The 17,321-nt window shown below is 41.1% G+C and overlaps 1 protein-coding gene across 1 annotated transcript; it reads left to right on the top strand.

The window, feature by feature from the left end:
- The first annotated feature begins 205 nt into the window (after nt 1-205).
- NIPA1 (NIPA magnesium transporter 1) lies at nt 206-10,530 on the top strand. The gene is made up of 5 exons (XM_082775321.1): nt 206-403; nt 2,313-2,360; nt 6,210-6,300; nt 7,658-7,818; nt 8,869-10,530. The coding sequence occupies exons 1-5, from the start codon at nt 241-243 to the stop codon at nt 9,378-9,380; spliced, it is 975 nt and encodes a 324-aa protein (XP_082631447.1). The 5' UTR covers nt 206-240; the 3' UTR covers nt 9,381-10,530.
- Nucleotides 10,531-17,321: the final 6,791 nt, after the last annotated feature.

The following is a 17,321-nucleotide window of genomic DNA, read 5'->3' on the forward strand; positions in this document are numbered from 1 at the left end:
CCCCTCAGGGACCCCTCAGGGACCCGGCCGTGACGTCACACCGGGCGGGAGCTGCCATGACGTCATCGTGCTGCCGTCACAGCCCCGCTTTTCCCCATTCCCCTCCCCAAATTTCGGGGCGGGTCCCCCCCCGCAGCCCGCCCCCCGCCGGGCGGTGCCGGTGCCGGTGCCGGGAGGGCCGGGCGGGCGGAGCGGCGGCGCCAGCAGCAGCAGCAGCAGCAGCAGCCGGCGGCGGGGGCGATGCGGATGGCGGCCGAGGGGGCAGCGCAGAGCCCCGGGCCCGGTCCGGGGCCCGGCCCCGCCGCCGTGTCGCTGGGCCTGAGCGTGGCCGTGGTGTCCAGCCTGGTGAACGGCTCCACCTTCGTCCTGCAGAAGAAGGGCATCGTGCGGGCCCGCGGGAGAGGTAGGGCCGCGCTGCCGACGACAACACCGCCACCCCCCCCCTTCTCCCCACCCCACCGCCGGGCGGCCCCAAAATTTCCTCCGTAGGGGTAGATTTCCCTCTCGGGGGTGGCTTGTGCCGCTGCCTTGCCGCTGCCCCCAGCGCAGGCTGCAGTGGAGCGGCGCAAACTTGCAGCTGGCGGCTGGCAGCATGAGCTGGCAGCTTCCCGTGGCGTTTTGCACCCTGCGAGCGTACAGCTCGGGGTCCCGCACAGCTGCTTGGCAAGCGTGCTGCCCCTTCGAGGCGGCTGTAAGGCGGTTTTGTGGTCCGCAGAGGGGCTGTGTGTGCATGGTAAATGCCAATCTTGCTGTAAGGGAGACGATGGGAAAATGAGGGAGACAGGAGTGACTCTCCAGCCTAAAGGAACTTTCCATTTTGCTCCATAGTTGGGGCTCATCGCTTCGGTCATGCATCCCTGTGCGTGGTGCTGGTGTCTAAAACACCTGCTCTGAAGGTTTCACTCACTTTTATCTGTCTACCTTGCCAAGTGTTTCCCATTGCTGTGCTCGGCGTGGCAGGTACCCTGCGTCCCTCTCCTTTTGGTGTTCCCAAGCCGTGCGGCTCTGCCTTGAGCCCAGCGGCCAGAACCAGGAGCCCAAGATGGTCGGTGTCAGATGATGGCTTTTTTTTTTCCATTGCCTTCAGTGGGTGTTGTATAATTAACAAGGAGGCACTTCAGGGCTTTCCTCGGTTCTCTCCCCAGTCAATAACATGGTGTCAATGCAATTAGTAATCCTCACTCTAGTTAGAAACAGCAGCGGGTGGCAAATGTTTTGCAAAGTTATCTTCCTTGAGTCAATATTTTCTGTAATTTGTGCTCCCAACAGTGTTTTTATTTTATATGCAATAACAAAAGTCTAAAAAATGATTACACCCACTCTAAAGCTGGCCATTTTCATTAGTCATTTTCCATCTCACTTCAATTATATAGTGTGATTTCCAAGCATTTAATATTTCATAAGTCTCCAGAGTTGCAGATTACTGTATCTTTCTTTCATTTGGGATTTCAGAGTGCCCGCTGTAGGTACAATGTTGCCTATTGCTCCAGCAGGCCTTACGAGAGCATCTTCCAAAGTAAATTCAGATTTAAATCCAAATTCTGGATTGCTAGAAAGAGAAGCAGAATGTGAGAGAACAACATGATGCCAAGGTCGTGTTCAGTGGGGCTAGTCTTTGGTTTAGTAAGTAGTGATTAGCCTTGATGCTCTGCAGAAGTAGAGCTGATAAAACGTGGTGTACAGGCTCCCTGGTGTGCTCCAGGTCAAGAGTCTATCATCTGGCAATGAAAACAGCCATCCTTGAGCTGGGGAGGCACTAGGGGACAATCCAGAGTTTTTATTCTGCTCCTGGAAATGTGGCATTATGTCAGTAATTCAGAGGCTTCAGTCATAGTGTCTTCCAAACGTTCACATGCAGGAGGATCCATCCATGCTCCCGTACTGCCAAAACTGCGTGCCAGAACAGCTTCTGTGATACAACTTCATTCAGGCTGCTTGAGTGAAGTAATTTATCCAAATCACGTCTTGTTTCCATAGGTTTCCCATTCTCCTCATAGTGGTTCCAGTGCGTATGTTAAGCGGCACCTTCAGAGCTTTTCTCATGTGCTGACATTTTGGACGCTCTTCAAAGTAAAGCAGCATTACTATCACATAGGTGCTTCTAACACGTTGCCTTAAGGTCTAACTTGAACGCCTAGGCCAAATCTGGGCACCTCTGTCCTCCCTTGTTTTCTGCCCACTCAGCTGCCTTAAGAAAAGGGGTTAAGGTGAAGGTCCTAAATAGCTGAGAGTATGGAAATTATTCTGCTTTGTTGCTCCAATATTGCAGTTTCATATTTTTCTAATATATCTTTCTATACTTCCTCTCCCAGGTACTTCATACTTGACAGATATAGTATGGTGGTCTGGCACTATTGCAAGTAAGTATCTTAAATGGCTCCTTTTTTTTTTTTTTTTTTTTTTTTTTTTTTTGTTGTGGTTAGGTGGCAAAATGAGACATCAGAAAATCTGGTTCTAATCTTGGATCTGGCACTCGCTGGTAATGAAATTCCTTTCCCTTGGGAATATCTCGCCCTTACTAAACTGTCTCTCTGGTTGTTATGTCTGATGGTGTTAGAAAAGGCAAAGAGCTGGGATAAAACCCAGTTAGACTTCTTTCCAGATATTCTGTAACATTTGATGCTTGTAGCCCTTGGCACCCACACACTGCTCTGACTGGATTCTTGCATGTTTTGTGTCCCTGGGTTGTACTGCTATGCCCGGTTTTTAAATAAAAGTCAAAGCTGAATAAGAAATTGTAGTTCTGCACAAAAGAGCTCATTGAGCATGTTATTTTTTAGATCAGAAAGCAGTTAGCCAGCCTCAATTAAAAAAAAAATTAATTTATTTAAAAATAAACTTTTTGATTTCCAGTTGACAGTTCCAGTTTGGGTGTTGTGTTAAATCTGCAAGATTATTATGAAGCCATATACGGTGCTGATCATGAGATCTGTACAGTTTTCATCCGAGTATCTTTGTAAGCTATCCTCACACTGTGTTCAGTCTCCGATTTGAATCCAGCACGTGGAGTAACTAGCTCTTTACTTTTGTAGCTCAGCCCTAGTTTTACCACAGGAGTTTAAAATCAAACCCCACTTACAGACACTAGTCCAGCCCTTTGTGGATTATATGGAAACATTTTGATGCTGTTTCTGAAACGTATGTGAATCTAGTTTTTCCCTTGTTTTGATGCAGCAAGGTATTTTTTGTTGTTTTCATGCTGTACAAAAGGAATGGACATTGATAGATCCCTCAAAGAACAAAGCTTACAGCCAATGTAGAAGCCAACAGAGCTTCAGAGGCAAGTCCTCAGCTAATTTAAGATGAGCTTAAGCGGTTCTTTGTGGGCTTCTGACTTTGCTGTGATCACTGCTGCCTAAGCAGCAAAAGAATTTATGCTTTGGTCACTATTGTTTATTCTTGGTGCGGCTTCTGACTCGAGTCTCAGAACAGAGTTAAAACGAGCGTTTTTATTATTGGAGCTTATTTGGGTGAATCAGAAGAAAAGATTTCCTGCTCAAAAGCTGCCTGAAGGCAAAATAGCTGCAGGGAAAGGTTTCCTTTGGCTTATGTCTATCAGCTAGGTGCAGGTATTTCAGAACACAGCCGCAATTATTTCACAGAGGAACCGAAGTAAGGATTCCTTAAGGACATTACAGGTTCAGTATAGCAGCACTGCCACAAACTGCAACAGCAAGGGCCAGGTAGGCAGCTATGGGATCCGGGGACAGGTGGTGTTTTGGGGGTTAGCAATATCCACAGTAAATCTGGGTGCAATTATAGTAGCTGATACTGTTTTCTCAAGTATGGAATTTGGGGTTAGGATGACGAACAAAACCAGCATAAACTCTACCAACTTGTTCTCACAATATTTGTTCAGACAATGAACAAGCATTTCTGAGTTGGCATGCTGACTTGAAATAACACTGCCTAGCTATTTTGTGGCAATAGGATCTACTGCAAGACTTCAAATGAAAACCTACAGATTCTGCTAAGGGACTTTGGGGACTTTTTTTTTTTTTTTTTTTTTCACTGTACTCAAAGTGATTACAGATATTCCAATTAGCATTAAACTCATTAGCTAAATAATTAGTTTCAGTGCAGGTTTTGATAGCTGCATAAATCTGACATTTGTGACTTTTTACAGTGGATGCATGTGTCTTAGCATGTTATTGCAGAATAGGAATGCACTTGGGAAAGAAATCTCCCGTTTGTCTCCTCTTACTGTGCTTTAGTTCATGTTGTGCAGCAGTGTTGGAGCTTTTGAGCTGAGCTCCTTTACGAAGAAACGAGGCTGGAAGGTGCTTTCTAGGGACATGGCTGATGCACATCAGCTGCAAACAGACTCGGTCTGTGGGAGCAGGCTAAAGTAAGTCAGCAATAAAAACCCTGAGATGCATGGAGCAGATATCTGTTGCTGCTCAGATCTGCTCTTACTGGTCTCCTTGCTGATGTAGACATGTCTGTGCACCAGGCTGTGTGTTGCAATAACTTCTGGGATAACCAGCAACCCTGGTGTGCCATCCAGAGCTGAAGTCACGTCTTGATTTACAACACTGGTGTATCTGGAGACGGATTTCTATCCACTGAGGACTGAGTAGGTTGGCAGCAAAGGTCCTCCACAACAGGCAGATGGTAGCCATTACTCAGATTCTTTTTATAATTGGTCTTTGTTAATCCTGGCCTGTCACTCGCAGTGGTGAGAGACTGTTACTATTATTCCACAGCACTACTGAAAACTCTTGGTGAGTTCAGTTGGCTCACAATACGTGCAGTGTGACCAAAGCTTCAGAGTCCTAATTCATGCGTTGGTGTTGGTGCCATCTATTAGGGTTCTGTCCTCTGAAAGATAAGGCACCTGGCCTGCAAAAAAAAGAAACAAACGGGTTATTGCCAGAATAACTTGAAAATGCAGAATCAGCAGAAACACTGAGCCAGGTGTGCCCTGCCCTCTGTGCAAGGTGTTCCTCAGGGCTGTTGGATGCCTTGAAGGTATCCGCGTGTGCCTGCTGAGGAACAGGACTTTAGCTGATAGCTGAGTTCCTCCACTCCCAGGGGTAGAAAACATTCAGAATACCACCACTGACTCCTGTGCTCTAACTCATTAACTTCTTTGGCTTGTTCTGGCATACAGAGAAAGCCTCGGTGCCTTGAATTAGTTTAATTTTGCCATGCTCTGCAGTTCCGTGAGTTTGTTTGTCTCCTTCGTGTTCCATATAGGTTACACAGGTCTTCAGCTTCGCTGAGCTAATGCAATAAATTAATTAATGTTTGCACAGCGCTGTGCAGGTGTGAAGAGCAGGGTGATAACAATATTTGATAGTCAAGGGCAATGCCAGCCTGAGCAGAAAGACAGTTTGGCTTCTTGATACGTTTTTAAGTGCTAATAATGGCTCTTAACTTCAGCTTGAACTGCGAGCTGTGCGTAACTTGTGTTCAGTCTCAGGGCTCTCACCCGTTACCAGGCTGTCACTAGGCCAGCATCATGTTGGCCTGTTATAAACTTGCCAGCCCTTGCAAAACCATCAAGCTGTTTTTCTTTTTCTTTGCTGAAAGCTTGAACACATGAAGTGTTTATCACAGCTGTGGTGTGCAGTAGCGTGGTAAATTTAGGAGTTGGCTTTCATGGGGCAGAGGGGAGAGAATAAGACCGTGAGGCTTTTGCTGTGCCTTGGCACGGATCTGTTCTTCTTACAGTGGTCGGGAATTTCTTCTTGTGTTATATAGGGCTTTGAAAAGTTGATGCAGTCTACTGTGTGTCTGTCAAGGAGCTTTTATGCATGTGCTTCTCATTATTAGATTAGCTTCCTGTCCTTCCCTTCTTGGTGGAGGGTAACACTGCTGTTAGGGACTATAAGCAAGTGAATTTGTGTTATGTGTACGCATGTTCTGAAGTTGAAATTGGGGCTTAGATATGCTTTTAGCACTCCCCATATAAAAAATATTTGAGTGTAATCTGTGTGTTTCTGATTGATAGTCTTATTTGCAACTCCTCTTGGTGGAATAAGAGTAAGATTTACTGTATCCTCTTGGATCACCATCTATGGCAAATATAAATCCCATATTAATGTATAAAAATTCCACCCATTTTGTGCAAAATTAACAGAGCTGAGCAGATCTATAACATCTGTTTTCCAGTTAGATCAGTCTTTCTCAAGCAGTATTGGGTAAATTCTCATTCCTCCTTTTTACAAAGGGATTTAAAGGCTTATTTCTGTTTCTCTTGACAGTGGCTCTGGGTCAAATAGGGAATTTCTTGGCCTACACTGCAGTCCCAACTGTGTTAGTGACTCCCTTGGGAGCACTTGGCGTTCCATTTGGGTAAGAGTTTGCTTTTTTTGTTTTTCTTTGAATGCTGTTACTACTGAGCAAAGCATCAAACAGACTCCATGATCACTGGATCCACTATGAAGATAACAGGCTTATGAGCTTTAATGATGTGTTATAATGCCACCGATCGGAGCTTTGCCCAGTAAAAGGGGTGGTGGTGGTGGGAGAACAGTGAAGAGAGGGTTACTGAGTATCTTCTGTTTATCACTATGATCTGGGACAGATAAATGACATTTTTTCCTTCACTTTGATTATTCTGGACTCTTCTGTTTATTCTCTTATTTACAGTTCCCTCACTATGTAGATCTTTCTCATTGTTTCACATTCCTGCCCTACTATCCACAACCCATGTGTTTATTGATGCTGACGTTAATTTAAGTGGGTTTGGCCTAGTTTCCTGTAGTTCCCTTCATATGGATGCCCACAGCTTCTTCGGTGTGATGCTCATTTGAGGGAAGAGGGCAGAAAAAGGCATCAAGTGCTCTTGAATGGATTTTAATATACAGTAAAATATTTTTTGAATAGCTAAGCACTAGCAGTGAAACTACCACAATGGAAAAAGTACAATTATTTAAAAACAATGCTGTGCATTGCCTGAGGTTGGTTTGTTGTTTTTTTTTTTTCCTGTTCTCCGCTGTTGTTTGCTGAATTATCTATCTGACTGTTTTGGTCATCTACCTTAGAGTAGAAATTGCTTTGTGTAGGCTTCATGTCTGTCTTTAGTTTTATACTCTGTGAGGTACAATGGTGCTCTGCTCACCACCTGTTTAGCCTAGGCCACATAATTTTGTATATTTTGTTCAGCTACACATTTGAGCTGAGCCTTGGGATCTTTGTAACCAGAGCTGACTTTTATCTCATGATTGCATAACATATAAAAAAATGTGGGTTACTGGTATCTCAACAAACCATCAGCAGGTAGGTATCTGCCTTAGAGCTGCCAGATGCCTGTTTGTTCCTTCCTTTCTTTGTTTTTTATTTCTTCACTGTTTTTTTTTTTTGTTTGTTTGTTTTTGTGTTTTTTTTCGGGGGGGTATTTTTTTGTTGTTGTTGTTTTTGGAGGAGTTTGGCTATGGTTTGGGGGGTTTTCTCTTTCTGGGGGCATTTTGTTTCTTTGCGTTTCTTTGTTTGTTTGTTTTTCCTGAGATGAAACATCAACGAATGAGTAAGGCAGAGACTGGGTGAATCTTTCATAAGATAAATCAGAAGCGCATTTTGAGGGCTATTTGAAGATTCGCTAACATCTGGCAAAAATTTCTTTAAGAAGGAAATTGATGTTTAAAGTATGTGTTAGAGCATTATTAACGGGATTTATTCACACTTTTAATACTCTTCCTTTTTGTGAAAGGTCCATTTTAGCTTCTTACTTGCTGAAAGAAAAACTGAACATTCTTGGCAAGCTGGGATGTTTGCTGAGCTGCGCTGGATCTGTTGTTCTCATCATCCATTCCCCAAAGTCTGAGAGTGTAACAACTCAGGCTGAGCTTGAAGAGAAGCTAACAAATCCAGGTACTTTGTTCTTTTCTTAAGTCAGAATGATTTTGTGAGACTGAGAGCACACGTGAGGAGGGGACGTGCCATATCCATGAGACAGGAAAATTGAATTCTGAAGAAAATGTAACATAATAGAGGCAAACCAGTACAGTATTTTGTGCAGGAAAACGATGACTTGCTGAACTTAGAATTTCTCAGATTTATTGATACGTATGTGCCAAAAGGAAAACACAAATGTTTTTGAAAATGTTCTCTTTCACAATAAGATTAGAGCCTTTTGAACTTGTAATATTCTAAAATCTTGAAAAAGTGTATCTTGCTTCTTAGAGATCAAAGGTATAATTCTAGGATTTCAATTTAAGTTGCTTTGTACAAAACAAAAAATACTCATTTGCTTTAGGTGAGAGAAACTGAAACCTAACAACATCAGCTATCTAAAGTTAAGGATGAGAGGGGGAAAAAAAGTAAAGCAAAAAAAAATTGCAAACAAAGAGAACAAAACAAATACCCTGGTCTAGATTTACAGCTTGTCTGACTGAAACGAACTGGAAATATATTTCTTTAAGACTTTAAAGCATGCAATATTTTTCACTAGTCCAACTTGTTTACAAACACTATAATATAAATGATATGGCCTCCCGGTTCTTCTAACTGCCCCTTCATCCCACTCAGCTAAATGGGATCTAACTTTATGCCTAAGCTCCTTGCTGGGTCCACCAGGTTATGAATAAGGTGTTGTCATAGCTGTCTGTCATACAGGACTTCAAGGAGGATAACCCTGATGGAAGAGAGCATTAAAAAAAAAAAAAAAAAGCCACCTTCAGTTCAAATGTGTGGCTGTGTATTTTACTACTTGATTTGCTTTACACAAAGCATGTGAGAAGTCACCAGTTACAGGTGCCCACGCTGTCACTAAGAGCACAGCAATATGGGTGTGTATTCAACAGTAAATCTGAATTGTGGTGTACGCCTTAGGTTCATTGGTAACATGATTTGCCTGCTAAAATGTCAAGAATGCCAAGAGTTCTTACCGTGCTGTTATCTTGTTTTCTTTTTGTTTTCCAGTTTTCGTGGGTTATCTCTGCATAGTACTGCTAATGCTTCTCCTGCTTATCTTCTGGATAGCTCCAGCTCATGGACCTACTAATATCATGGTTTACATCAGCATTTGCTCTCTCTTGGGCAGTTTCACTGTTCCCAGCACAAAAGGCATTGGGCTGGCTGCTCAAGATATCTTTCACAATAACCCATCGAGTCAAAGGGCTCTGTACCTCTGTCTGGTACTTCTGGCAGTATTAGGATGTAGCATTATCATTCAGTTCAGATACATCAATAAGGCACTGGAATGTTTTGACTCCTCTGTGTTTGGAGCCATCTACTACGTTGTGTTTACCACTCTAGTCCTGCTGGCTTCAGCTATCCTTTTCAGGGAATGGAGTAATGTAGGAGTGGTAGATTTCTTGGGAATGGCATGTGGATTCACCACAGTATCTATTGGAATTGTTCTTATACAAGTCTTCAAGGAGTTCAACTTCAATATCGGAGATTTAAATAAACCTAACATGAAGACAGATTAAAATATTTTTTTGAGGGGAAACTGGATGGCTCAGGGAATGACGCAGAGCCTTTCATTTCTAGGTCACTGATTCAAATGTGATTCAGGTTGGTAGTTGCCCTCTGACAATTTGGTGGCCTACGTGAAATGAATTGGAGGCCTCCATCCAGTTTCAAAGGAGCAGTTGTCCATGTACCCCAGTCAACACAATAAATGACCTTAATTGGGACCGTTGATTGAGTCAGCATAGGGACCGATGTATTTCCTTACTGTAAAGGGTGATCCATCAGAAAAGATTCATGGCTATCCTGACAGACCTGTGTGTGAATGCTTGTGTTATGGTGCCTGCTGTGGGTAGAGAACATCAGTTCCTAATGCACTCAATCTGATACCTTTCATGGGTGATGTATACCTTAAAAATAAGGGGGGAGGGGGAGGTGAGTAGAGCAATTTGTTAATACTGCAATGTGTTCACCGTCAAGGCTGTGAATTCTGAGACAAACGTTGGCTGAACTGTGGACTGCAGACTTGACCTTTTTAGTGACTGTCTTAGCAACTTGGTCTGCCATGTGGTGAAGACACTGGGGAGTCTTAAATTGAATTCTTTACACAGAGCAGTGGACCCTTAAAATCCTCCACTATTTCCTTATCAGCTGATGGTAGTGTCCAGGTATGCGTTTTTCTTTGTAACATGTGCATTAAGACATACCGCATTCACCTGAGAGTTTTTAATTGGGAGCAGACAGACAGACTGTGGAAACAATCACAGACTCATTGCCTATATGGTGGCTTATTTGTAAGCAGCTCAGAACTATCTCAGTGCCTTTGTAATCCAAAAATACTGCATAAATGTGAATGTATTTGTTTCAGATGGCCTACATTGGTTTAATAATTCAGTTTCACTGTCTATAATACTGTATTCAAATTCTAAGCATGTGAAGCATTCAGAAGGAGCCATGTATTTTTGGCAGAATTGAATTGAAACTCTAAGATGCCTTGACAGCTTCTTAAAAAAAAAACAAAAACAAAAAAAAACAACGTAGTCATAATGGGAAGAGGTAACCTACAAGAGGGCCATTCAAAGATGACCAACATACCTTGATTCTAGTTCAGTGACTAGATAGGAAACCATTTTATGAAGTAGTTAATAAGCAGAAAAAAAAAAAACAAAATAAACGTGTAGAAGACAAAAGAGAATGAGATTTCTCAGAGCTCAGAAGAAGAAAAGATGGCCTCATCCTCTTATAACGTGGGAAAAGGAGGTCGAAGGCTGAAAAAGCATAGGCATTCAGAGAGCTGGGTTTCAGAAAAACAACAGGAACATAGAATCAGAGCTGCTGACTTACAGACCTGTGTGAATAGTTCAGCAATAATATTTTGACAGGTAGTATAAAATAGGTTAAGCTGTGATTGGAAAGATTCTGAACTGTTTAGTTTAAACCTTTTAAAGAATATTGGTATTTCAAAAAATAGCTAACTTCCATGTTTTGTTTATATTTGTTAGTTAAAACAAAGTCAAAAAATTGTAAGGTGAGCCTGAAAAGTAACGAGTGTTACCATTTTAAGAGCAAAAATGGAAAGCGTACAGTTGAAGTCAACACCTCTATGTCAGGATGTCTCTTGAACAAGCAAACAAACACACAAAGTGATTATGAGACTGTTTGAGAAAGTTCATGACACCTTATCAAGAAATCACGAACCTAGCTTTGTGGCTGGCTGAGGGTAATGCAGATGTTGATTAATGGGGAGTGATAGCGTCTACTTTCATGACGTGTTTTTTTGACCTGAATTAATGCTACTTTAAAACTCAGCCTCTGTTTTAATTTCAGAGAAATGTTAAAAGCCCTTCTGATGGCAGCAATAAACATGAGGACTTACTCTCAAAGACTTAATATTCTGAAGGGAATATTGTGAGGGAATAAGAGCCCCAGGACGTTATTTGGAAGCCAGTTTTACAACCCCAAACTGTGTGGGAGTGATTCTGAATTGACTCTGAGTCTGAACTAGCAGAAACATATGTTACTATAGACTGGCACAGAAGCCAGGTGTCTTGGTGGAGTAAAATAGCGCTAGTAGAGAAGGGGCCATCCCTGTGGATTTGCAGATACTATGTATGATTTCTAGACGGTTTCAGGATTGTAAATGAGGGGAATTGGGCTATGAAAGATAGTTAATACTAAACCCTGCCCTTTATTGGTTGGAAGATGGTATATTGGTTATCAGCAGACAGGTATGTTTTGTCATACTAGTTCCTTTTTTTTTATTGAAGCCTGAATTGTACATAAGTTATGAGACCTGTAGTGACCTACATTTTTAAAACCATGTTAGCTGTTTTCTGAAGCAGTCAAATTGTCTTTTCAAAATCCACATTCAGAGTTCATGAGTTGCATGTTGGTTTTATACCTAGCATTTGGTCTCTGAACAGTTCTGTGAAAATCTCTCTTTAGGTTAAAGTGAAAACATTTGTGTTCTCAGACCTCTGGCCATATTTGTGTGTTTTGTTTTAAAGTTTACCCCTATTTATTTAGAAAGTGCCTATCCTAGAATGTTAGGTGCATATGCAAATCATTAGGAAATATTATATCAAAAAAACTTGACTGCCCTGTCTAAACCTTGCCATTTTCTGCACCACACAAACAAGTTTACTTGATGAACACCCTCTATGCAGAGTAAGAATTAAGTAGCAGCCGTGTTCTGTGGTCCTCTGGCCATTCTTATAGCTGATAAAGGTCTGCATAGGTGTCTTCTCCCCAGCTGCTCCTCATCTGTGATGAGCTTTCTAGAAATGTCTAGTTAACCTTCTTTAAAACAGATGTCAAAAGCCAGCACATAAGGTGAAAGAGATTCTTGTGGCCTTGCACATCTTTATATCTGCAGCCTTTCACATCATGAATGCTAAATAACGGAAGCCTTTATTTTTTGCTACTTTGTTCAGTATCTAACAGCGTTCTTCTGAGTTCTGCTGTACCTGGATCTGGTTCAATTCTCACTGAGAAGTGCATTAGCATTTTATTTTGTCACTGTTGGTATGGTTCTTCTTCCTTCTATCCCACGCCCTCCTCATTTTAAGTGTCCTACCTCTTTTAGTCTTTTCCCGTTGCTTTTCTGACTCAAGAGGAGGCACTGCTGAAGCTGAATTTTAGCTGTTCCCTCTTTTCCACCCCTTTACGAGTGACTTTGAATAAGATATCTGAGTTCTGTCATCTCAGGGAGCAAATGTGCATAGTTGTCTCCTGAGCTTTGGTATCCCTCATGGGTCTGCCCTTCCCGTCTCCTTGCATTACGTGTGCTGATAGCTACAAGCCAGATGATTTGTGTGCTGATGCCGATGTAGAAGTGACGGAGGCTGCACATACCATAAAGCAGACTGATGACAGGGGTGGGGTGCATTTTGAATTCAATTCAAATCCATATGAAAGACGTTTCACTCCGTATGTCTGGCTTCTATCGTGCTTACCAAACAGTTATATGAAGACAGCTCTTTGACCATTATCCCTTCAGTGTATGGAGGATTTACACGTGTCGCTCCTGATCTTTATTAGGTGTCAAACACAAAAATCCCTCAAATGTTCAGTAGGAGAATAGAAACTTTTTTGATACAACCAAAAAAAAATTTGCTACCTTACGTACTTATGTAAAAAAAAAAAAAAAAAAAAAAAAAAAAAAGAAAAATCTTTAAACGAAGTTATCTGCTGTATTGACTTTCCAGGACACTGTATGTGTAAATAGAGCCTATTTATTAGTGAGCTGAAACTAACACGAGCGAGAACCTGTCATATAGAACCTGTCATATCACACAGTTTGACAAGTGAGGCTTCCTACTAATAACCTTGGTTTATATTTAACATAGGTATTTTTCTGAAGTAACTGGCACTGGAAAATGAAAACACTGGATTTTGTTTGTTGAAATACTAGAATCTGTGAGGTTTAGCTTTGCTTTTTATTTAAAAAAAGATAGAGGGTTTGTATTTGAAGAAGGATCTCGGGTTATTAAGTATGGGGTGCTTAAAATGGGGCTTTGCACATTATACCCATCTTACCTTAAATACAAAACATTAAGGACTCTACAGATCTTCCTCAGTTGTCTTGTGATGATGTAACAGCTGTGAAGTTTTACTGTTAAATCAAATATTATCAATAATTTATCTATTACCTGATATCTTTTCTTTACAGAGATTAATCTTTGTAATAATTCTTTGGTGCTGCTGAATATGGGCTTAAGTGATGCGGGGTTTTAGTGTACTATGTTAGGCAGCAATGAAGTCAAAAGTTATTACTAGTGCCCAAGTGTTTCAGACAGCAATGTTGAAATGATTACAAAGTTACAGATTAAGAAATCTTTTTTAAAAGCTGCAAATAAGTTTTCTGTGTTTATTTTTGTTGCTTTTATTTTCCCAGATGGTTGCTCTAGAGAGTAGAAAATGTTCCACAAAGGGGGTATTTTTTTAAGTTAATTCTTTTTTAACTGTGGATTTTTTTATTTTTTTTTTTTACCACTTTCTCTTTTCTTGGAATGTAAAAAATAGTTCTGATGGGATGTGGGGGCAAAGGTGGATGGCAGCAAATACACAGTGTCAGGTTGGGTTGCTTCGATGCTATTGCAATATAGTCACTACAGATTACATAAAAATGGTTTATTTTACTAGCTTCTGAACAATGTATATATATCTTTGTTAATGGCTTACAAGTCAAGCTTACTTCTTTGCTTTTTAAAAAATAGTTATAGGCATGTTGTATTTGCCTTGTGTAAATTATTAAAGGCTATTTATTAAGTTTTCTGAAAACTAATCTATTTATTAACCTGTAATGTTTTAAAATAAATGATTTATTTCTAGCTCAACACTTGTTTTGTGACTCCTGCTCTTTATTACACAGGGGGAAAAAAATATTTTCCTACGCATCTAGTTGCTGTGCAGCCTAATCCCAATTCATACACCCAAACTATTTTCCTTTACCTTTTTCTACAGTACTGGTCTTGCTTTTACTGGTGGTAGAAGCATCTTTCCTGTGTACAGATCAATTACCACATGAAGGGCTCAGTCACCATATGGTGACATCTGCCAAAAAAAACCTGCAGTCTTAAGGCCTTAATTACACTGAAGTTTGCTCATGAGATAAATAAAGGCTTCTCTGGCAGAAATGCCTGTTGGGACCTGAGTCATCTCAAACTGTGTTGGAATTACATGATCTTTATGGTCCCTTCCAACCCAAAGTGTTCTGAAATTCTGTGTCTTAAGGAAGCCTGGGTCACCAGTCTCATTTACTGTTAACAAGAGCTTTCTACAGAAGGAAAGGAAAATTGTGGAGCCCAACCATCTAACCCTTCATCCGAGATTCATAGCTCCTCAGGTACTGGCACGTAAGCACAATTTTCAGGCATGCAGTTTTTCTTCAAATGGCAGGATTTTGATTAAGAGCTCTTTCAGTCTTTGTGCTGTGTTTTAAGGGGTGCATTATTGCTGGTCAAATTTCAATGTTAATTTAAAACAAGCAAAGTAGCTCCTTTCCAATATAAAACATTGTGCGCAGTAGAAAACATTGTCGTGGATTCTGTACAAAATATGTGTTGGAAATTTTATTTTTGAAGGCGTTGATGATGTTAATGTGCTGTATACCAAGATAGGAAGACCAGAAAACTAGAGAATCTTTCTTTTCTATATGCAGCATCTCTGGTTTTATTTTTTCTTTTCAGTTTTTTAAATAGACAAGGAGTATGTATTTTGGGATTTATTTTTTTTTGTCCCAATAAAATTCAGCTCTGTTGTTCTCTTATTGTATATCTCTGCAGTTAGAGCTTTCAAGGCATCATTCTGGTAAAAGCCACCTATACCACTGTTAACTACTGAAGTCTGTGACATAACCAGTCCTGAGCATACATATCTCACCCCCACAGCTCATGTGGGAAGTGCCTTTTTTTTCTTCTTTTTTAACCAAAAAGTGGGGAGAAAAAGTGCTGTTGATTTGTTTTTCTGAGCTTTCTTTTGAGATCTTATTTCTTAAGCAAAGTCCCTGAAGTTGCATCTGGCAGTGCAACTGTTGTATGAATACACTCGCAGGCACGGATCCTTTGTTCTGCTCAGCTGTCTTTGTTAAATGCAGCAGGGACACGGCCACGAGAGACCACACTCCAGCTGCCTGATTTCCTAATCAATTCTCTGCCATGTACAGACATCACTGAATTTAGCACCCTGGTGGGATGCTTTAAAACCTCTGCCAGCTGGTGGTATTCTGCCAAGGGACTGTGTACCAGATAGCAGCTTTGGGTAGATAGCTTTTATCATGATCCTTTCACAGTATGTATGGAGTTGGAGATCATTGCACAAGAGTCAAGAAGTATGCAACACAAAGCAGAATAACTGCTAACCTGTTAATGTTTCCCAAGGGTGGCAGGTTTGCTCTTTGTCCCTCTTAAACCTTGAGGAATGTTTTTATAGGCAGTAGATGCTGAGCCCTGAAAAGTTGTGTCCATAGTCTTGCAGAATTACCTAGACTAACAGACCTCTCCTCTGAAATTCACTGAGCACCAAGCTGGATTGTGCTTAATTTACCATTGTTCTTCTTTTCAGAGTTCTTACCAGATCCTCTGAAAACATGCCTGGTACATCATGCTCTTGTAACTTATTCAGAGATGCTGTGATTATTTTCTGTTAGCGAGCACAACCCCTGGCTGCGAAATAAGGATGTAATGGTTTGTGATGAACTGAGAGCGCTTAAACATGTTGTATTTTGTGTGAACAGGTAACAGTATGTTGATCTGAAAGCATGGGGAAGAGATTAATCAGCTGTTGACCTTTCTCAAAGACTTCACAGTTTGTCTCTTGTAAAACACAGAAAAGCCAGCCTCCTACTGTGTGTTACTTAGCTGACATCTGTGTATTGCTTAGCGTATGTGTATTATATATATGTACACATTCATAAAAACTGCTTGACGTGTGCAAAGTTATTGTAGTGATTACTAGGCTAGCTTCAAACTGGAGAATGTTGCCTTAGGGAATGAAGTAGGCCTGAAATTGATTAATTCACTTCAGTGGCTTGAAAACTGCAAGGATTTACTGTGACAGAGTGAGGGGCCATTTTGATTTAGCTGAGGAGTAAGAATACAACCAGCAGTGTGAAGAGGAATAGTTTTGTTATGGGTTTCCTGTGAGGGAAAGCCAAGATTGCTTCTCTGCCTTTGTTACTTCCTTTTCACAAAATGTAAGAAGCAGCTTGTGTGGTTTCTGATAAGGTAAACACAAATCCTGAGAAAGAAGAGATAAAAGTAGAAACTGTAGTCAGTAGGGGATGCGATAAAACAGGTTAGCCCTATTTGAAAAGGTGAAGTTGCATCTCCCACGTGGAGCTACCACATTTTGGAGTTGTCTGGAATAACGTTCAGTTTTGGAAAGTGTATTTGGATATTGTTGAAGGAGCTGAAGGGCCCTTTGTTACAACTGTTCCAGTCTTCACTACAGGCTGAGAAATGCTCACGTAGATACATGCGTCAGTTATATGGCATTAAAGTGTATTTGGTTGTAAACAGTGCGTTAGGAGTGTGCGACCTGAATTAAAAGGATTAATAAATTGTACTGTTTAACAAAGTCTGTACAATGTCGTTTTTTTATTACTGTGAATGGGTTGTAAGACTTTATTTGTTTATTTTATTTAAGGCGCGGGTAACACGTATGTTTAGGAGTGCTTGGGGTAAGAAACTGATGAACGACGCGTGGCCGTGCTGCAATTTCACAGAATTTCACAGAATTTCTAGGTTGGAAGAGACCTCAAGATCATCGAGTCCAACCTCTGACCTAATGCTAGCAGTCCCTACTAAACCATATCCCTAAGCTCTACATCTAAACGTCTTTTGAAGACTTCCAGGGATGGTGACTCCACCACTTCCCTGGGCAGCCTGTTCCAATGCCTAAATGCATCAGAGAAAATACAATTTTCAGATGAAGCTGACCCTAGTATAAGCCAAAACCGG

Source organism: Aythya marila, assembly GCF_965140915.1.
Source record: "Aythya marila genome assembly, chromosome: 1".
Taxonomy (NCBI): domain Eukaryota; kingdom Metazoa; phylum Chordata; class Aves; order Anseriformes; family Anatidae; genus Aythya; species Aythya marila.

Excerpts from the sequence above, each read along its gene's own strand:
- NIPA1 (XM_082775321.1), top strand. The coding sequence starts at position 241 with ATGCGGATGGCGGCCGAGGGGGCAGCGCAGAGCCCCGGGCCCGGTCCG. Across the intron at positions 404-2,312 it reads CGTGCGGGCCCGCGGGAGAG|GTACTTCATACTTGACAGAT; the intron begins GTAGGGCCGCGC and ends TTCCTCTCCCAG. Across the intron at positions 7,819-8,868 it reads AGAGAAGCTAACAAATCCAG|TTTTCGTGGGTTATCTCTGC; the intron begins GTACTTTGTTCT and ends TTTGTTTTCCAG.